This window comes from Apis laboriosa, unplaced genomic scaffold (assembly GCF_014066325.1).
Source record: "Apis laboriosa isolate Shangri-la unplaced genomic scaffold, ASM1406632v1 scaffold71_cov137, whole genome shotgun sequence".
Classification (NCBI taxonomy): domain Eukaryota; kingdom Metazoa; phylum Arthropoda; class Insecta; order Hymenoptera; family Apidae; genus Apis; species Apis laboriosa.
In genome coordinates, this window is record NW_025224229.1 from 1,269,605 (window position 1) to 1,293,162 (window position 23,558).

Sequence of the window (23,558 nt, forward strand, 5' to 3'; positions counted from 1 at the left end):
ATAAACAAATTCATAATATAGATAATATTTATATTCTAACAAAATATTAATGGCAAATAAAAAATTATTTTTTATTTTGAATATATTTTTAAAGAAATATATTTTTTTTGCTTCATAGGATAATGTTACAAGAAATTTTAAAAAAATTTATTAATATAATAACAAAATTATTATTATTATTTCAATTCTATTTATTTATTTTAATCAAGATAAAAATGCTAATTATTTATTTTATAATTTTTATTTAAAAAGGAAAATGAATTCATTATTTATTATTTGCAAGAATTTCAAGTTTAAAAATTGTTGTATATTTTCATTTCTATTAATAGCAGTAATAGTAATTTTAATAAAATAAATAGACAAACAAAATTATAATAAATTTCTATATATTTTAATTTCTACAATAAAATATTGATTCTCATTATTACTAGTAATAATATTTAGATTATTTACACTTATTAATTAAAATTTAATAATTTATAAAATTTTCATGATTTTTCGAATCATTTAGAAGATTTTACTACGTTTTTTCGATTATTATTATATTTTTATTATTATATCATATTTAAATTGTATAATAATTGTCATTTTTATACTTTGTTATTTAATTTTAAAAAATTTAATGAATTATTAATCTAATAACAAATCTAATAAAAATTATTCATAAATTCTTTAGATTAAAATTTAAAAATATACAAATCAATTAAAAAAAGTAAATATTATTTACTATAAATAAATGTTTAATATATGTATACAATATATGTATAAAACAAATATTCCTTTTTTATTTTTATATTGTTTGATATAATTTCTATTCTTTATAATTCAATTTTAATAAGAAATTTATATTTATTATATTATGTTTAATATATTATATTTAATATAATTATAATTTAATATATTTAATATATGTATTATATATTATATTTATATATAAATTTATATATTTTATATTTTATTTATAATTTATTACATATTTTTTAATTGACTTAATTTTTTTATATTTTTTATTATATTTTTATTACATGTAATTAGTTTAATTACTACATTAATAATTCAAATTCATAATATAGATAATATTTATATTCTAAAGAAATATTAATGGCAATAAAGAGTATTATTAATCGTCCAGTTGAAATAAGTCTTCGTTTAATTGGTGCCTGGCCAAATTCTTCATATCAAATTTTAAAATATATCATGTGGACAATTGTGATGTCTATATTTTTGATATTTCAATATTCATATTGCATCATCCATATTAAAACAGCCACTTTAATAGATATATTGGATTGCTTAAGCATTACTTGTTCAAATACTCTTCTCTTTCTGAAATTTATTATCATTTGGCTCCACAAACGGTAAGATACATTTTAATTAGTTACTTAATTTTTTTATTATTAAATAATTTTGAAAGTTTCTGATTTTGAACTATTTAAATTTACGAAATGTAAATTTACTAAAATTGAATATTCTTTTTTTTTTAAATAATTTCCATAATATTAAATAAATAAATTTGTCAATGTGTTATAAAAATTACATTGTACATTCTGGATAAAATGTCTCATTAATTGTCATTAAACTTGTCACGTAATTTATAATTAATTCTATAGAAATTTTTTAATTAAAAAATTGTTTGATTTTGAGAAGCAAAATATAACTTAAAATCTCTTTTAAAATAAAAAAATATGTATTTATTTTAAATATTAGTAATTAATTGATTTTAGAAACAATTCTATTATATTATTACTTAATTATATCAATCCTAATTATAATACCATTATTATTAGTTTCAATTGTTATCTATAAATTATATAGAAATATTAAAATTTTTTCCTTTTTTCTGTTTATTAAAAAATAATATTTATGAATCATTTTTAAAAAGTCCATTATACAAATCAAAACAAATACAAAAATTGATATATTTAAAATAAAATTATTCATTGAGATTTATTTATTCAATTATATTTATTAATTATATATTATAAATATATATTTATTAATTAAGAGAGAATAAGATGACATTGTAAATCGAACACTCATTTTATTACAAACTTTAATTATTTATAATTTAATAAATAAACCTTAATTGATATTTGATATAAATTTTTATGCCAATCTCCAGAAAAAATCCATAAAAATGTGCCACGAATATTTTTTAATATTAATTTTTAAATACATATTATAAACATACAAATATTTTAATTTAAAATTGTTTCGTACTATTTCTTATATATTAATTTTTTATCAGAGATAAAATAAATAAAATGGTAATTATTAAGTCATTAATTATTAAAAAATTTATTTTGGAAAATCCATAAAAATTTGATTTTGATGTACATTTTTTCTTTAAATCTATTTTATGTGAAAAAATTAGCAAAAAAAAAAAAAAGAAATCAATAAGATACAATTTCAATATTCAGTTGATGCAACTTTTGTATAATATATGTAAAATCTAATATTATGTATTATTGTGCAAAAAAGTATAGCTTTATTTAAAGATTAATAACTCTTTTCTTAAAAATTATCTCAAAAAGTTATGTGAATTAAGTTTTATTTTAGAAATTAGATTTAAAATCGTAGAAAGTTATAGAATGACCTGATAATAATAAATTTATATTAATTTCTAAATTTATTTTGTTTATTTTGTTTATTTTGCTTAGTATCAAATTTTCAATATATAATAAAAATATTTTCTATTTATAATCTTTTAATATTATATTTATTATCATAAGTATATATATATATATAATAATAATTTTGTTTAATCATATTAATATCACATTAAATAATATAAAAATATAAAAAAATATTTATTGACAAAAATTAAAAAACAAATTAATCATCTCTAAATTTCTTTATATTTTTCTGATCAATAATTTGAAATTAAAAATAATACAGAGAAACAACTATGAGTTTATTAATACGATGTGTTTATTAATAAACAAAATTTTTTTAATTTTTGTAATGTTTCAGTAAAATATTAGATGATTCTTGATTTCATGATTGCAATTTATTAATCAAACACAAAATTCTTAAATAAATTTGCATGATTTTTTGTATTAATTTCATATTATAAAAAAAATGATATTTTAATTGATATTTAATATAGTTTTACAAATATTTAATTGGATTTAAATCTAAGAACTGACTTATCCAATTAATTATATCCACATATTTTTATTCACAAGGAAGCATTTTAATTTAGAAGAATATTTTGAAATATTATTGAATAATCACTCTGTTGACATTTTTTTATTAGGCAATGATAGATAAAAAGGAATATATGATTTTGCAAAATATTATACAAGTTTTTTTTTAATTTTAAAATCAAAAGTTATTGATTTCAAAAAATATAAAGAAATTAGTATATTTTTTGTCAATAAATGTATATACTTTGAATAATGTATTTGTATACAATAAATAAATAATTCAAGTTTATAATTCAATTCCATAGATAAATGTTTATAATTATATACGCATATGCGTATACGAAAACTATATGATTAGGGATATTATTTTACACAGAGTTCTTTTTGAAAGTTTGATCATAATTGCCGAAGACTGGGATAATTGTAAATTTGAATGGAATATGGAAATAATGACGCAGAAAGCTATTTTATCCTATCGCATTGCAAAGCTTATGCTTATAATATTTATATGCAGTATCTTTATGTATGCAGTGTCTACGTTTTTTGGTCCTGATATTGGAGCATCACGTTCTGATCAGAAAAAATTTTTATTAAAGATGGAATTTCCTTTCGAAGCAACAGTTTCACCACTATATGAGATTATTATAACGATACAACTTGTTATGCAATTTATGTTTGCCACAATGGCTGGAATGTTTATGACAATCATTGCAACTTTTGTGAGTATTGTGAATTTTTTCAACATTATATATAATATATATAATAATCATAATAATATATAATAATCATACAATTTTAATCTTTTTATTTCATCCAAAAAAAAAAAATGATATCCGAAAATAATAAGGCAAAAATGGAATAATATTTATTTGTAAATGCACTAAATCCAAGTTAAACACAATATGTTCATTTTAAGTATAAATTCATTTTATATGCCATTATTTTTGTATCAGAAAAATAAAAAAGTGTTTTAAAAATTATATATTGAATATGATTATGTGATGATAAATATTGATCTTGAAATAACGTTGAATTGTTTTTGAAAATTATATTTAAATTTTTAAATAAAACCTTATTATTTTTTATTACATATTCTTAAGGTCAATATTAAAATATTTTCAAAATACTATTTATGCATATATTTTTTTTAAGTTTATTAAATTAATTTTAAAGTTTACATGTCGCCGTGCCAATATTATTTTTATTGAATTGGACATGGACGTAATATTAGTCATTGAAATCAGATTTTTTATCATGATTTCTTTCTGTAGGAGTAGAACAAATAGTTTTTTATATTCTACTTCAAAATACAATGATATTATATTAAAAAATACTATATTAAAAAATAACTAGCGTATATGGAAAAATAATATCTGAAATTTTAAAAAAGATAAAAAATAATTTCACACATTACAGAGATGTTATTTCAATAATGGAAGATACATTGAAAAATATAGATCTTTCTCTTTTTTTCTTATTTTTTTTCTCTCATATACACAAAACTTTAGAATTATTATTAGAATTATTAGAATTTTTTTAGAATTATTATTTAAATTTTAAGATCGAAATTAATTTTACAATTTTTTTTAACAGATACAGATGTATAAAATCATACTATAATAGTCATTTATTTTTCATACATTTTGTATAAAATTTTTATAAAATTACATTATATAAAATTTATATAAAATTTGCGAGCAGTGTACATTGATAAATATTAATATCATACTAGCGGCACATAGAAATTAAAATTCAAACTTTTAAAACTTTAAGTTAATAATTCAACAATAATTTAAGAAAAATACATGCGTAAATAATATATTTTAATAACGTTACAATATAAATGACTTAATCAAAGTTATCTCAAGATCAAACACATATCATCACAATATATCAATATATTTGTTTGAAACATTTTCTTATATTTTTAATATTTACAATATTTTAATTAATAATGGCAAATATATATACGTAAAACAGATATAGATTTTCATAGTTTTTTTAATCGTTATAAAGAGAAAAATTCTCTCCACAAGTTTATTTATAAAATTTTATTGTAAAACGAATTGAAATAAATTTATTCATATATATCATGAATTGAATTTGTGAAATTCAAAATGAAATTTTTTTGTTCTTTATTTTATTTCTTAATATAAAAAGATCAGAAAAAAATTAATTTAAAAAATGCAAAAAAATATTGTATAACAGTCTAAATTCATTTAAAAAGTTTTATCTTTTAAAATGAATTTAGACTGTTATACAATATTTTGTTTTGAAGTTACAATAATTCAAATATTGACAATTTAATTTTGAGAATATGTATATTACATTATAATAATAATTTATAACAAATTTGAAACTATATTTTATTATTTTTAGGTACTTCATGTAGCTAGTCAACTCGACATAATTTGTGATGGATTATTAGAGATTTTAGACGAACATAAGGAACAAGAATTACGTATAAAAATTATAAAAAAGCTTATAGCAAAACATCAAAGAACTTTAAATTTATCTGAAAATATCGAAAATATATTCACATTTATCTCTTTGTCACAGTTTTTTTTTAATATTTTAGTGATTTGTTTTGTGAATTTTATCCTTGTAACCGTAAGTAAACTTAATAATCATTACATTACATATCAAATATTCTTAAAATTTATATTTATTTATTTTATATTTTTATTTATTTTATTTGTGAATTTTATTCTTGTAATCGTAAGTAAACTTAATAATCATTACATTACATATCAAATATTCTTAAAATTTATATTTATTTATTTTATATCATATATTTAATAGTAATTAATAATTTAATATATATAATGTATTCAATTTTTAACATTTTAGTCAATAGGAACTGAGCAAGGATCTACAGTAATATCAAAATGTTTTCCTTACTACATAGCTCTTAATTTTGAGGCACTTATACTTTGTTATACGGGTGAATATCTTAGTTCAAAAGTAAGACATTTATAAATATTAATGATGATAAAAACTTTTCAATGTTTTGTATGATATTTGTATGATAACTTTGTCCATTTATTATTTTTTGGAATTTTATTTTTTTCTTTACAGAGTGAGAATATAAGTTGGATTGCGTATAATTCTAATTGGTATGAATTAAGTATTTATGAAATTCGTATTCTTTTATTATTAACAATGCGTTCTCAAAAACCTCTGACTCTTACAATTGGGAAATATATGAAACTTTCTTTAGAAACATTTGCTAATGTAAGAATTTCGTTTTTTTTTTTAAGAAATTAAAGCAAATTATCACTAATTAAAATTTAAAGATAAAAAATTTTTATTTTTTGTAATAAATACGAATATTTTTTTAAAAATAATTTTTAGATAATCATTTATTATTTCATATAATATATTTATTTTTATAGAATATATTTTATTTTATAGATGTTGAAAATTTCTGCTTCATATGCTTCGGTATTATATGCATTGGAATAAAACATGATAAAAAGATTTACAAAATTCAAAAACTCGAAATTAGTTAATGTCCGAAATATTCTTCGGTTAGATATTTTCAATATCAATATAATTAAATCGAATTTTCAAATTGATAAATAGATACAAAATAAACAGATACGAACAACAAATACAAACTAAATTTGATGAAATATTGTTAAATATTAAAAAAAAAATTTACTAAAAAAATACTTAAAAAGGATTTAATTTAATTATTATTTTATAATTTAATTTAATTATTATTTTATAAATTATTTTTAAAAATTGTATAAAATAGAATAAATTAAAATTTAATTATTTTCTAAATTAATAAATATTTTAGAATATAACGCATATAATATGAAATATATTTTTTTATATTTTAAAGGTAGCGCATATGAAATAAAAAAATATCTTTTTTAAATTAAATTTAATTAAATTTTTAAAAAAATAAATAAAATTAATTAAGGAATGAATTAATTAATAAAAAACATATTTAAATAAGTTAACTTTCATGTAGTTAACTATTTAAACATGTTTTTTTTATTTTTGTTTATTAATTTTATTCATTTATTTAAGTGATTTAAATTGTAAAGTTTTAAATATTCTTATTTATTATGAATTTTAAAATTTTAAAAAGATTTTTAAGATTTTCTTTATTAAGATTTGTGATATACAAATACATACAGGAATATATTAAAATTTTATTTATATGAATTTTGAAAGACAATTCATATAGTCAGATTATTTGTAATCTAATATAATAATCCAATTAAATCCTTTTAGTTATTTTTTATTTTATTATCAAGTTAATAAAACTTCATGTTCATATCAGAGGATTTTACGAAACATTATTTCTCAAATATATAATAATTTGAATATATTGATTATTGAGTACAAAAAGTAATTTTGTAAATGATTGCTTAATATTTAATAAATTAATTTTTACTTTATATAATATTTACAATTATATCGTGATCTTTTTGTTTTAAGAATATAAAACTATAAAAATATAAAGACTTTAATATATATATACAGGGTGTTAATAAACATGTGGAACACTTTTGGATGGTGGTTCTAGATATCAAAACGATGAAAAAAGTTCATATACACATATATCCGATAAGGCTTAATTAACGAATTATAAGCATTTTAAGTTTGTATTAGATAGAGTGAAATGGCGAAAGAACGAAACGCTTAGTTGAGTGAGCGGCAGTACCGTATTACAATGTCGTTTGCGTAGCGGAGCTTCTCAATGAAAATAAATATATTGATACTTTTTTATATACAATTATTTCGATTATTTTAAATGAATTTCAATATAAGATAATATACAATGTACATAAATATCGTGTAATGTAACTATGAAATATTTTTATATCATTTAAAAAAAATTTTAATTATGCAAATTAAAATCTATGTAATTAGTTATTTAACATTTACCTCAGACAAATTATAACAAATTCCACAATATTTGGAGTTATATGATGATTATACAATATTTCATTTAAAATCATAAATGAATCGTTGTATTTCATTCAACCTGCCGTGTTTATCGAAATCCATAAAAGCAAATCAAAACACACTTCATTTCTAATATGTAATAAGATTTCGAATTAGAAAGATTGAATGTGTTTTTATATGCACTTTTGGTTTTTTAATTATTTTCACATGTACAAGAAAGTCTGAAATACTTGAATCAATTTGAATTTCAGATTATTAAATTATCCAAACAAATCACTGACAAATATTTATCTTTATTTCACTTGCACTAAATATTTTTCATTTTTATGCAAAGAGAAATAATAATTAATCTGGATATCACTTATTAATAACATGAATCAATATTACATATTAATATCACATATCCATAAAAAATGCATACATATCGCAATTGTTTTTTTTTTATATATACTTGAATGAATATTACAAATTCACTAATTTTATTTTTACACTTTTATTTCTCATATACGTTACATGAACATTACGAACTGAATTCAGAACAAAGCAATACTATCTTAGCAACAGGAAAGTTTGTTGACCTAGATTTTCGTATTCTTATACTTAAAATACACAAACATAACATTCGATTTCGAATATTACTATTTTTTTTTTTCTTTCTATCAAATTTTTCAAGACTCTTTTTCTAACGCCCAGCATTCAATTGTTAGCAATGCTATTTTATTAATATATTGTCGCATCGCAGAATCAGTTCAGAATTTGATAAAATAATATATATTTGAATATTTGTTTAAAATAAAGTTTTAATTAAATATTTTCATATAAAATTATATTATATAATAATAAATAATAATCGAAATAATTTTATTCAAAAAAATTAATGTGAATAGTGAATAAAAAAAAAATCTAATATGTAATAGTAATGTGAACAAGAAAAATGCAATTCTTATATGATTTTTTTAGTGGATATAAGATAGTGGTATTAATATTATATTAAAATATAAATATTGAATTTCAATTTTTTTGTTTAATAATCTCATATCGGAATAAAAAATATTGAATTTAAGTGAAATAGAAATAAAAGTTTTTTAATTGATGCTTCAATTAGTCTCTGAATTTCAAATTAATTCAATCATTAATGACTTTTTTGTAATCCTCTCATGTGAGGATTAGCAAGTTTATGTGTAAAAAAATACATTCAATCTTTCTAATCTGAAATTTTATGGGAGTGTGTTTTGATTTACTCCTATAGATTTCGATAAATAGGCAGATTGATAACAATTCAATACAATAATTCAACTATAGATTTAAATAATATGTTTGTATCATAAAATAATTTATCTATTATATTGGATTTATATAAAGTGGTATATGTTAATATACTAAAACTGAAATTTACTAAAACTTACTTATTCCAGATAAGATTTTGTTAAATAAGAAGTTATATAATACGAACATTATATTATATTACACTAAAATTTATTAAATTATTAAGTTAATTTATTAAATTAAAATAATTAAAATAATCAATTATATATAAAAAAAGTATCAGTATATTTATTTTTATTAAGGGGCTCCGCTACACAAGCGACATTGCAATACGATACTGCCACGCATCCAGTTGAGTGTTCTCGCTCTTTCGCCATCTCGCTCTATCTAATACAAACTTAAAATGCTTATAACTCATTAATTAAGTTTTATCGGATATATGTGTATATGAACTTTTTTCATCGTTTTGATGTCTACAATTTATCCTTCAAAGGTGTCTCATATGTTTATTGACACTCTATGTGTGTATATATATATATATATATATATATATATACACATATAGTTAATAGTTTAGAAGATCAATAGAGGATAAAACAAGTACAAATCTTGAAACAACACAAATAGAAAAAGCAATTCAGACTTATTTATTATTAAGTAAGTTAGTAAATAAGTTATAAACAATTTAGAATAAAATAACTGTATTTTCGTTATATTATCGCGTCTTGTTCTCTTTTTGCTTCATTTCATTTGATGTAAACTTAAATTGCTTATAAATTAATAAATAATTTTTATCAATATTTTTTTATATCAAATTTTTCTTTTATTTGAGCTTCTAAAATCAAGCTAATAAAAGTATCTCATGAATTAATACCCTGTATACAAATAAAATTCTATTAATTTTTATCTCTGTTTACCGCCATTTTCTATTTTTTATATTTATCTTTTAACTAAATTACTATCTTTAAAATTATATTATATAACAATTTAAAATTTTTTATTTTTAGTAAAGTAAAAATTGTAATAAAGATAAAATGTGATATATTTATATTTATTATAAAAAAGATATTGTTTTTATAATCTTTTATTTAATTAATAATCTTTATAATAATTGAAAATTAAATTGATTTAAAAGTTATTTTAAATTTTTGCTTAAAATAATTTAGATTTTTAATTTAGATTTTTAATTTTTAGATTTATGTTAATTAATCAAAGAGTTTTAACGAATTTCATAAAAAAATTTTCCAATTGTAATTTTTTTTTTAAAATCTATGAAAATAGTTATCCACGTTTCATTGAATTTAAAAATCATTGTGCTTTTTATTTCTTGAACTTTTGTTTTTCATTCATTATTTTTCTTTGTCTGTCACAAATTTATAATTATTAAAATTTAAAAAACGTGAATATAACAATTTTTTTTTCTTGATCTTTTTATCTCGATTTTATTTATTTATTTCGAAAAATTACCTCTTAAATTTTTGAATTTAGTTAAACATTTTATTTATTATGATTTAAAAATATATATAGTATAAAAAATATATATTTGCATAAAAATCCATAATCTAATCATGAATTTTGATCATAACAAAGAAAAAGCAATTTCATCATAATTTATATTTTTTTACAATCAAAATTGTCTATAAAAAAATTTTGTAACGAGTTTTTTTTCGTATTGTTTGTTATTGTTTTGTAATATTTAAATTTCTGATTTTTCCGCAATCAATCAAACTTTATCAAGAAATAGCATTTCAAATAGATTTTATAGAATACCTGTTATAAGTTTTTATGAACGAAATGACTACAGATTTGATGCGATGTATTATATTTGGTTATGTTAGATTAGCAGCATAAAAATATAACAAAAACAAAAATAAATTCGGTTATAGAAAACAAAAACCATGAAAGTTCTAATGTAATCTAATGCCAAACTATTGGCAGAAATTAAACTGAATTTACGGCTCTCTAATGTCAGAACGTAAGCAAACCTAGCAAAATCAGAACAGTATTTAGTATATTCTGGTGACAGAAAGATAATAGAAAATGAACAAATCCTGGATCTTCAATAATTTAAATTTTAAATGGATGCATATCATAATTGACATTTAAAATCTGCTAACTTTTTTAAACTATAATCATTTAGAACAATCGTAAGATATATTATAACTTTGATATATATTTTTTTTAAGAAAATGAATTTTAATATTATCAATAAAATGGAAAAGAATTAAATAATATTTGTATTCATTTTATTTCTATCATTATTATTTATTATTATATTTTTAGACTATAAAACGAAATTTTATTAATTATATTTTTTTATTCAGAAAAATACAAAAATTTTTAATAGATATAACATTTTTTTATTTTATTGATAAATATTTATTATATTTATTTCTATATATTTTTATAATAAAGTTATATTTTTTTATTAAGGGGAAAGAGAGTATGTTTTATATAAATTCAATCTTTTTAAATTATATAATTCAATCTTTTTAAATAAATAATTATTAGTGACTCATATCAAATAATTTGCTCATATTAAATTTTCAACAATTCGAGTACCTCCAATAATCTGACATTAATTTATGAGACAATTTATGAGACGGACATGGTTTTCCTAACGCTTTAATTTCCTAACGCTTTACAAAGATACCACAGCAACAACCACTTCGCAAGTCACATTTGCACGTCATGTGATGGTCCATTGCGGAAGTGAACGCAAAGATCCTGATTTTCACGCGCTGCGATATGAGGACCCATCTTTCGAAACCATCCTCCAACACGATGATTGGTTCCTTCAATTCCCTCTCAGTGTGCATTTTTCCTGAAAAGCAAGGATTGGAGGAAAAACCAAGGCTCGCGACAGTCTTGCAGTTGAGTTAGAATAGAAATAGAAAATATATAAATTCAGAATTCAGAGACGATACGATTCACATCAAAAAGATTAGAATCATTAGAATCAGTTGGCCGCAAAGAGTTAAAATACCATCATTTGTTCACTCAGAACTCATAATATAAACAAATATACAATCCTATGATAGTAGCTATGGTCCTTCGAGCATAGTAGCATCAATTTAGACACTCCATTTGTGCAATATCCAAAGTCATTTTTCAACTTTAACATTTGGTCCTTTAAGGCGGATACAGTTAGATACAGTCAAAGAGTGAATATTTAAAATGAGCTTGATTTAGTAATCAGTGAATAGTGATGAACAGCAATCAAGAATCTTTGTTATCACTTCAGCATTAGAGAATTGCTATAGTACTGATTCGATCTGAAAGGAAGGTCAACGCAGTCATCAGAGCGGGAAGTTCTATCGAGCTCTCGATCCAGCGACATTCAGCATCAGACAGTCCCGCAGCAGCCAGCATTCTAACTATAATCAATTTCAGTATCGCCGATCTAATTTTCCATCTAATTCCGGTGAACAAATTCTTTTCCTTACGTTAGATGGAAGTTCAATTAAAATCAATTAAAATCAATGAATATCGTTCGATCAAGGCCTCATTGACAATGTTTAAGAAATTTTTTGAAGAATGCAGACCAGTCAATTATGCTTACAGAAATAAAAAAATGATGTTCTTTATATGACAAATACGTATATATTCAAAAAAGTATAGAAGAAATTGTTGAAGGGACTGAATCAGAATCATCACATGCAACTCATCTTGTCGAGTTTGAAAACATGTATTTCAATATAATGTTCACAGTAGAAGATTTTATAGAAGACGCATGCGTACAAAAAAAAAGTATCTCTTCATTAAGATCGATCACTCTCGTTTCCCATATCCAGCAGCAATCTCCGGCAATTTTGCCCCAAATAAACTTGTAAACTTGCCAATTTTTAATTGATCCTTTAAAGATTGGATTAATTTCAGAAATATATTTGTTTCACTAGTTTAAAATAATGAATTTTTATCAGACTTATAAAAATTTCATTATTTGCGGATATTATTAAAGGATCGTTAAGGATTCGCACAATCCAATCCTTAAGCATATTCGAAGCAAATTGCAGAGTGGTTTAAGGAAGTTTACAAACCCGATGAAAAAATTGCGAATCTTCCTGTTTATTATGTGGGTGCATTTCTTGATTTGCCAGACCAAAAACAGATCTTCCAAAAACAGATTGTTTTAAGAAAATTTATTGATAACGCAAAAAATCATCTTCGCGCGTTGGAGAAATTAGATGAGTTCTTATGGGATACCATAATTTTAGTAATTCTTACAAGAAAATTAAATTCAATAATGTTAGGCGAATGGCATTAGCTTTAATGTGCAATCCTTCAAAGATTTTTATAAATTCTTAGAAATACGAACTATATGCTTGGAGAGTTTCTCGGGAAATAATCAACAGCAACGTCCAACGAATCCTTTAACTCATCGATCGGAGCGAGCACAATTAATGTTTTCTCCGCATATCCAGCTTGTTTGGGCAACCTTTCTTTGTCATAAAGAGTTTAAAGAGTTAAATATAGATGAAAAAACAAAAATCGCACAGCAGGCGAAATTTTTTCAATTGTTTCTTTGTTTCAATTGTTTACAATCTGGACATGAATCATCGCATGAAAAAATATACGCGCCGAGTTTGTAAGATGTTGCAGACGCAAACGTTATTACATCGAGATATCATTAAAATAGAAAAACTCAAGACTTTTTTAACGGAAAAGAATAGTTCTCTTGAGCCAGAAAAAAATAGTTCAGTAAAAAATAGCCTATTCCTACGTCAAAAATGTTGCGATCCATTCCTTCTCTAAGAAAATATGGATATTGTCAACTACAGTCATTTTTGTGAAGAATAGTCAAGGAAAAAAACAGAAATGCCGAGTTCTATTAGATTCAGGCTTTCAATGTAATTTTATTATCCAGGAGTTATGTAAGAAGCTAGAAATAAAATGTATACGAACGAAATTGAATTTTGGATATCAGAGGTCAATGCAGCATCAGAAGAAGCGGTTATTAACATTTTCTCCGGATATAATGATTTTAGCACCAGCATCTCTTGTCTGATCATAGATAAAATCACTATGCTTTGCCAAATTTCTCATTAGAGAAGGAAAATTTAGAAATACCGCCACACATCAATTTAATCAGTATAAGAAATAGATATGCTAGTCAGTATATAGTCGGTATGCTAGTATATATTATTTCTTATGTGTAGATCAGCACCGGACAGATTCTCGCAAAAACTTAACTCGGTTAAGTGGTCGACGGTACTTTCACGTGGCAACCGACAGAATCCGACACATATCGGATGACACTTGGCTAGAAATAGTGATTTAAACAAATAGCTTGCCAAATTTTGGGAAATAGAGGAGATATCCACGAAATTCATGCAAGGAAAAAATTATTGTGAAACTTATTTCTCGGAAAACACGCAATAGACGACAAACAGGCGTTACATAGTTAATATGTCGTTTTGAAATAACATATTTCAATTAGCGCAAACAAGCAGAAAAGCGATTGTATTCACTTGAGAAAAAATTATTCAGACAACTGGAATTGCAAGCGCAATATCATGATTTCATGATAGAGTATGAAAGATTAAGACACATCACTCGATTAACTGAAGAAAGTCAACATGAAAAAAATCATTTATATTACCTGCCATATCACGCCGTCTCTAAAATTAGCAGCACGATAACGAAAGTTCGTGTTATATTCAATGCATCGGAAAAAACATCATTGAATGAAATGATCCTATCACTAAATGATACTCAAATAGTAGGACCGACCGTTCAGAACGATTTATTTTTTATTTTATTTTGATTTCGCCAGCACAAATATGTCATATCAGCAGATATAAAAAAGATATGCCAATCAAATATTGGTTTAAGTCGAGGATCGTAAATTCCAACAAAGATACCATAGTAACGGCCACTTCACAAACTACATTTGCACGTCATGCGATGGACCATGAAAGCAAAGGTTTTGACTCCCATAATTGCGATATGACTATGCGAGAGCCTATCTTTTGAAACCGCCCTCTAACGCAATGATTGGTCCCTAAGTCTAACTCCCTCTTAGTGTGTATTTTTCGCGAAAATCAAGGATTAGAGGAAAAACTAAGACTCGCGACAGTCTTGCAGTTGAGTTAGAATAGAAAATTATACAGATAGAATTCAGAGACGGTTTACATCAAAAATTATATTTAATTAGAATCGTTACAGTTAGCTGCAAAGAATTAAAATACCATCATTTATTCATTCAGAACTCATAATATAAACAAATATACAATCCTACAGTAGATGATTCTTTGAACAGTAGCATCAGTTTAGGCACTCTATTTGTGCAATATCTAAAGTTGTTCACCTTTTGACTTTAATATATTATATAGATTCTTGTAAACATTAATATATTAAGAGAATGTTTTATAGATGTAATATATTTATGAAATATAAACTAATATATTCTCTATTATATGCTCTTAATGTTTTATGAGAAAAGAATATAATTTATCTTAATAGATATCTTAATAGATAGGTTATCAATTCTAAACTCATATTGTATTCGTTTTGAAATGATCACATTGTCATCACATGAAAAATAAGTAGTGTTATAATATTTGTTTTTATATATTTTTTTATTTAATATATGTATATAACGTGTATATATTATATTTGATATGATATATAAATTTTTTGATATAATGTCGTTCTAAATTCTTCTATATTTGCAATGATATTCCTGGGGACAGTAATCTTTTTTTTTTTTAGTTTTTCATCAATGAGAAACAATTTAATATTAAACTGGCTTTATCACTTGTTTATTTTATTTTAATCTATAATTTAATAAAATTATAAGAAGAAAAAATAAAATTTATACATAGTTTAATTAATAAATAAGTTATAGCCTCCTTTTATGTAAAAAAAATATAAGTAAATAAAAAAAAATATTTTTTATTATTAACATAAATTTATATTCGATTATAACTTTTCAATCCTTCCAGCATCTGCAAATCATTTCATTATTATAATGAGAAATCAATTTATGAATTGTATTTATAAAAATTTATGTCTGTTTTTCTATATCATTTTAAGATTATATAATTTCATTTGTTTTTTGCTATTTAATGACAGGTTAACAATTGAATATTTTATATTTATACGAATTTATAAATAGCTTGTTGAAAATTTGTTTCCCACAAAAATTGGATAATTTTCACAAACAATTCGAATTTCGAACTTGAACACATTTGTTACGACGTATGAGATCATCATACGACATTATGTTATATTTATTGTAGTATAGAATTAACTGAAATCTGATATATATATTCACACAATATTGCTTTTATAATATATGAATTATAATTATTGATAAAGATATTTTTTAAAATAGAAATTAGAAAGAAGGTATAATTTACTTATTGACTAATTTACGTATACTAATTGTCGCAATACATATAATTATTATTTAATAATAATTAAAATTAATAATTATATTACTATGAATATATTTTGTTAAATCAACTTTATTATTTTAAGTTCGCTTCAACTTTTTATTTCAATTTATTTCGATGATTATATGAATGTGAACGATAAAACGATTATACTTTTCCTGGGTTCTAGCGTTATAAAAAAAAAAAGATAATATATAAATTTTCATGAGAAATATTATATTAAATGCACATTAAATACATATCAACTATATATTTCAATATATTCATGAGATAATTAAGATATAATTATAATAATATAATTGATGCAATCATATAAAAATATTACATATAATACATATAAACAATATTATATAATATATATAAACAATATTAAATTTACAAAAATATTCTACTAATTAGAAAAAAATAATTTTTATAAAATAAAACGATTTGAATTTTTTTGAAAAATTAGAAGAATTAATTTACATGACATATAAAAAATTTTTGAAAAAGTTTTGATTAGTGTTTCACACAGTCGCTCTGTGCAACTACATTCTCTAGCATTTATATTTTCATTTTTTCTTTCTCATCATCTGAAATATTTCAATTACTACTTATAATCAATCACAAAAGAAATAGTAAAGATCATTTTTTATAACATTTTTATCTAAATAATAAAAATATGAAACATACATTTTGTAGATTTATATTATATACATCCTGAAAATTTTGTTAAAATTGGTTAAAATTGATGCAGAAATAAATGATAGACATCAAAAAGTTTAAAAATCTTTAAAATTAATTATAAAAATCCTGAAAAACGATTTTTATCATTTTTAATAGATTATAATAATTAGTCGATTTTGATGATATTAATATAATATAATGAACGTAATTTATATAAATCTACAAAATATCTTTTTAATTTTTATTATAAGTTCAAATAAAAAAAGTTGTGAAAAACAAAACTTTTATTATTTTCTTCGTAATTCCGACTAATTGCAATTTCAAAATGTCATAATGCTTATACGCATAAATATTTGATCATGGATACATACTTTTTAAATAATTGTTCTTCATCAAATTTGTAAATTGGACAAAACTTGAAAATTGAATAAAAAGTCATTAATTCAGTCATTTAAAACAGATCGAAGAAAAAAATATTCTAAAAGAACATATTCTAAAGATAAAATTGAAAAAGATTTCAAATTCCTTTATTTTTTCTTTTTTTTGATCATAAGGGAATATTAAAAATGAAAAATGAAAAAATAAAAAAGAGATATGTATATAAAATGGCATATTAGTTATAAAATGTAGAAACAAAAAAGAAATAAAAAATATAATTTATAAAATAAAATATTCATTTCTGACCTTGAAATATATTAAAATATATTGTCAAATCATTATTTTAAATAATTTGTATGCAATGCATGCAATAGACAGATTTTTTTAGTTTTTAAAATATTTGCAAAAAAAAATTAGTTTAAAATCACATAAATTTTTAACATTACTATTTTAACATTTTAAACGATTGTCTTTTTTAAAATAATTTATTATTTCGTTTATAATTTAGCAATTTAAATAAAATATTCATACTAAGATTGCTGATCCTTTATTATTTTCATTAATACAAAAATGTTTATAATTATATAATTATAGAATTTATTATATAATTAGTTTAATTATATTTAGAATACATTTATGCTGAAGTATCTTCTAATAGAACACGCAATATAGTGAAAATGGAGAAAGCATTGGAGAGATATTAAAATTTTATAAATTTATTATTTATGTATTTTATTTTTAATTTTAATTATTTTAATTATTTTAATTATTTATAGAACAAAAAATATTTGAAAGCTAACTTGTCTTACTGAACAATAGTAACGTAAAGAAAGTTCTGGTATTATATAACTGATAGAAAACGTTACTGGTTTTTGATACACCAATATATTCAAAAAGTTCTTTTGCATTTCTATTGTCTCTTCATACCATGATAATTCATACACACTTCTTGATATGTTTATATTCTATAAATTATGGAAAATTTTAATTAATTAAAAATAAGTTGTATATATATAAACAATAAAAATATAATTTACCATATTTTTCACATAGTCAGCTGGCCATGCATACATATAAACTTCCATCATTATAGTGGTACATATAATTATGAACTGCATTTTTACAATTAGTGGTACATTTTGTTTACAATTTCCATCTTCAATTCGTATAATATGATACATAAAATATTATCAATACTTACCATAATATTATACCGCAAAGAATCAAAGCAAATGTTGTTACTGTTATACCATAAAGCACTATATAATGAAAACAATTGATTACTTCTTCCGCGTATCTACAATAAACATGAGAATTAAATGAATATAAATAAAACAATCAGTTGAAAAGTAATGAACGCTTTCATTTGTATTTCAAAAATTATCGAAATGAAATAAAAGAAAAATAAAAGTACGATTCTTAGTTATAAAATGTTATATTTATTTTTCAATATAATTGTCATTAATTTCAATAAATTTTTTCCAACAACAAATTTTTTCATTCTATCATTTTATCAGTTTACTTTTGATAATCATTCCCGTATCATCTATATATTCATTAAAAATTTTATATTTGCATGTTCTATTCAATTTTGAAAAGAAATGAAAATCTAAAGAGATCAAATGTAAGCTATAAGGTGGATGCGAAAATTTTCAAACTTATGTTATGTCAAATTTCAAATTTGCATCAAAAGTATTGTTATCGACATCGCATACTATTCTTATCTATAAGACGCTTAATTATAGATACTTATCTATACTTGGCATATTTATAAAGGAGAAATATAATTCTAAATAGAGTGCTCATGTAAAGCTATATTTTATTTCATTCTGGAGATACAAATGAAAATTCATTACTATTCAGGCGATACATTATAATTTATTCTAATATTATATTTACCTTTTTAATTGTAATTGTTTTTTAATCATCATATTAACATTTGAACATTTTTGAAATTCCACAATCAAACATTCAAATCTCGCGACTGTAAACCAAAGTAAAAGTGCACCAAATATGCTCACGCATACATTCGCATAGAGCATTGATAGCTAACTAAAGATTGATGCATATATATAATGATAGTTATTAACGATTCATTGACGCGAAAAGGATATTTTGCTTCTAAAGGAAAAGAAATTGGTAGTATTGCAAGTCCTAGCATAAAAGCAATGGCAATCAAATATGAAAATGCTATGGAACTTCCATAAAATATCTTGCATTTCTCGATATACTTATAGAAGATTTCTATTTCGATTTGTTGCGCTTGTTTAACACAATTCACCATTTCTTCTACCACACGCTGTAATCAGTAGTAAAAATAAAAACAAATAGATATGTACTTATAAATACATACAATCTATAAATCATTTTTTAATTTTTAGGAATTTGATTTTTGAATCAAGAAATTTAGATTCAAAAAATGTCGAGTTCTCAAATCGAATTTTTGAAATCCAGGTAAAAGAAAAATTTATATTATATATAAATAATATATATATAATTATCTATAAATAATTTACAAGAATGATGATATCATGATACGAATGTATTTTCATTTAATTAAAATAATTTAATTGAATTAATTTAATCGTTTAAACTTTAAACTTATTTTAAATTGATATAATTTCAGCGAGATTATATAATTATTTATAAAAAAAATCTTTGATCGATAATTAGAAATTAGAAATTAGAAATATTTAAAATAAATATTTATAAAAAGATGTCATCCTTCGATCTTGATGATTTTTTAATATGTTATCAAGATTATTATATTGAATACTGAAATGAAAATTTTTTTACTTGACGATCGTTATTTAATGAAAAATCATTAATAAAAATATTTATATTACATTAAATTGAAATCATTATTTATTAAATAGTGATCTAATTTAATCTAATCGAAAACTTATATAAACATGAAACTAGAAATTAAATAAATTTTTGTATGACATTAATTAATTTATTCTAATTTACTCTTATTAATTAATTATCTAAATTATATGGAATTGATGTAATATTAATTTGATGTAACCTAAACTTTTTCGGAAAAATTTTTTTGTTAATAATTTTTTAATGAGAATAATTTCAACGACTTTTAAGTAAAATCTTCACGACACTATTTAGAGTGATAATCTTAACAATATTAAAAAATTAAAATTAGAGAGTAATATATTTTTATTAATTATCTTATTAATTATCTTATTTGAATATTATTGACAAATTGTTAAATTTCAAAGTTTTGTAACTTTATTGTTATTCGTCCAAAATAGATATGATCAAACACCAGATATTTAAAGAAATTTAATATATAATTTTCAAATTATATATTATATATTATTTTAAAATTATATAAGAAATTTTATAAAATTATATAAGAAATAGTTCATTTTTGAAATAATACAAATATTTTATGAATATTTTATTATGAATATATTTATTATGAATATATTTTATTATAGAAAGTAAATTGTTCTATAGAAAATTTGTAATTAAATGATTTATTTAATATTTCATGAAATAAATTTATTATTTAATTTACATTAAAATAAATATTTTAATACACAGCATCAAATATTAATATTAATTTTAATATTATATATTAAAATATATTATAATTAATATTAATTTAATAATATTATTATTGCTTTTAATGCTATTGTATTTAATTATTGATTTAAATTATTTTTAAAAATATATGAATAATACAAAGAGCACAGAATTTCAAAATATAACTCAAGCATATAAGATATGTAATGAAATGAATTAGAAATATATAATAATATATTAATAATATAATAATATATAAATATATAATAATATATAATATATAATTATATATTATATATAATATATAATATATATATAATATAATATTATATAATGTATATTTTATATATAATATAAAATAATATATAATAATATAATAAATATGATGAAAATACAATAATTCATATCTTTATAAGTATGATGTGGATAAAAAAGGACTGAATATTTTAAATTCAAGAAAATATACAAAAAAATTAAAAAAAAAATTCAAGAAAGATTTATTTGTTATTTATTTTTTGAAAAAATATAGTTATAGAATATGAAAGAGTATGATAAGAAAAGCAATATAAATAAATAAAAAAATTCTAATGTAGCATATTAATATATTAAATTGCTAAAATAAATATAAAAATTGATTGTAAAAAACAAAAATGTCAATTAAAATGTCAATTAAAATTAATATATTTATTAAATTATAAATAATTAAAATTCGTAAATTATAAGTAAATCAAATTCATTAAAAAGACAGAAACAAAATATAATTATAATATAACGAAGCAGTCTTAATTTCTTTTTATTTCGCTTAATCTAATGCAAATTTCAATTGTTCATAATTTAATGAATAAATTTTAATTGTCATTTTTATATTTCTATATGTATTTGACTTTTAGAATCAATCCTTCAAAAGATGTTATATCTTACAAATATATTAGTCTATGATTAAATTTATAAATTTTTTTTTAAGAATCTAACATTATTCTAAAGAAAAAGATTTTAAATACAAATATAATTCTATATTTTTTTAAATAAATTAAAGTAAAATTATTTCATTTAAATATATTCAATTCTTTTTTTATTTATTATATATACATCATATATATTTCTCATTCAAATATTGAGAGAAGTTAAGTACTTACTTGTAATGAGTTGTATTTGATGAAATATATAAGAGTTTGGATAATAAGTTGAGTAATACCTACTGACAAACAAATGCATTTGAATACATGGATGATATTGTCATTATGTAAATAAATCGAATATAACAAAGACAGACACACCATGAAGGCTAATTATGGTACTGATATATTGTACTGATAAAACTTTAAAACCGAAAATTTGATTTTTGGTACTATTGAAAGGACCAACAACAACATATAGATACGCTGAGTCGAATAATGTAAATGACTTTCTCTGATGTCACTTTTTTCAACATAATTTCAAGAAACGAATTATGTTTTATGAATGAAAAAGAATTAAATTAGAATAAAGCCATATGTGTAGATAGATTGGATGCTAAAGTACTATTATATTATTTCGAAAATAACTAAATCATTGCAGATATCGCCAGTAAATAAAATTATTTTGTATGCACAAAGAATTTAATAAATCATAGTTATTATAACATTTCAGAAAAGAATAATCTAGGAAATAAGTTTTGTGCTGCAATTAATACCTGAGTAATAGATAATACCTGAGTGAAAGATAATAATTATTGGTTGCATTATATATTTATATAATTTGTGATATTAATCACAACAAGTGCAAAGGAAAAGTATCACGCAATATTACTCATAAACGTAACACATTTAAAAAATATGTTTGTGGATCTTCAATATATTCAATACAAATTTCACATCTTTCCTCTTTTCTGACTTTCTTTCTAAAAGATATACATTGCAGCAGATGGTTAGATATGTAAATGGATACAACATTATACATACATATAATAAGTTTGACTGCATTAATTAATCGTATATTACATACTGTGCTGTGTTATATTAAAATATATATTCAAGTTCAAAATCAAATCGTGTTTTGTTGCATTATTATTAATTTTTTATTCTAGAATAGCAGATGTAAATTGAGGAAAACATAAATAATTATATATATCTATATACTAGAATTAGTTTTAGTTAATTATAGTTAATTATTAGAAATGATTTTATAGATCAATTAATATATATATTTATTTATTAATATATATTATAATATATATTTATTAATATATAAT

General features: G+C 20.8%; 1 protein-coding gene and 1 pseudogene across 1 annotated transcript; one reads left to right on the forward strand and one right to left on the reverse strand.

The window, feature by feature from the left end:
- Positions 1-1,329: 1,329 nt before the first annotated feature.
- On the forward strand, positions 1,330-13,933 carry LOC122719263 (putative odorant receptor 92a). Its single transcript, XM_043944930.1, has 6 exons — positions 1,330-1,358; positions 3,746-3,868; positions 5,529-5,759; positions 6,000-6,113; positions 6,228-6,383; positions 13,595-13,933. The coding sequence occupies exons 2-6, from the start codon at positions 3,746-3,748 to the stop codon at positions 13,931-13,933; spliced, it is 963 nt and encodes a 320-aa protein (XP_043800865.1). The 5' UTR covers positions 1,330-1,358.
- Positions 13,934-18,419: 4,486 nt separating this feature from the next.
- Positions 18,420-22,760, reverse strand: LOC122719228 (annotated as a pseudogene).
- Positions 22,761-23,558: the final 798 nt, after the last annotated feature.

What these genes read in the sequence shown, in the direction of transcription:
- LOC122719263 (XM_043944930.1), top strand. Translation starts at nt 3,746, where the DNA reads ATGGAATTTCCTTTCGAAGCAACAGTTTCACCACTATATGAGATTATT. An exon ending in TGAATTTTATCCTTGTAACC is followed by an intron (nt 5,760 to 5,999) that starts GTAAGTAAACTT and finishes TTAACATTTTAG; the next exon opens with TCAATAGGAACTGAGCAAGG. An exon ending in GTGAATATCTTAGTTCAAAA is followed by an intron (nt 6,114 to 6,227) that starts GTAAGACATTTA and finishes TTTTCTTTACAG; the next exon opens with AGTGAGAATATAAGTTGGAT.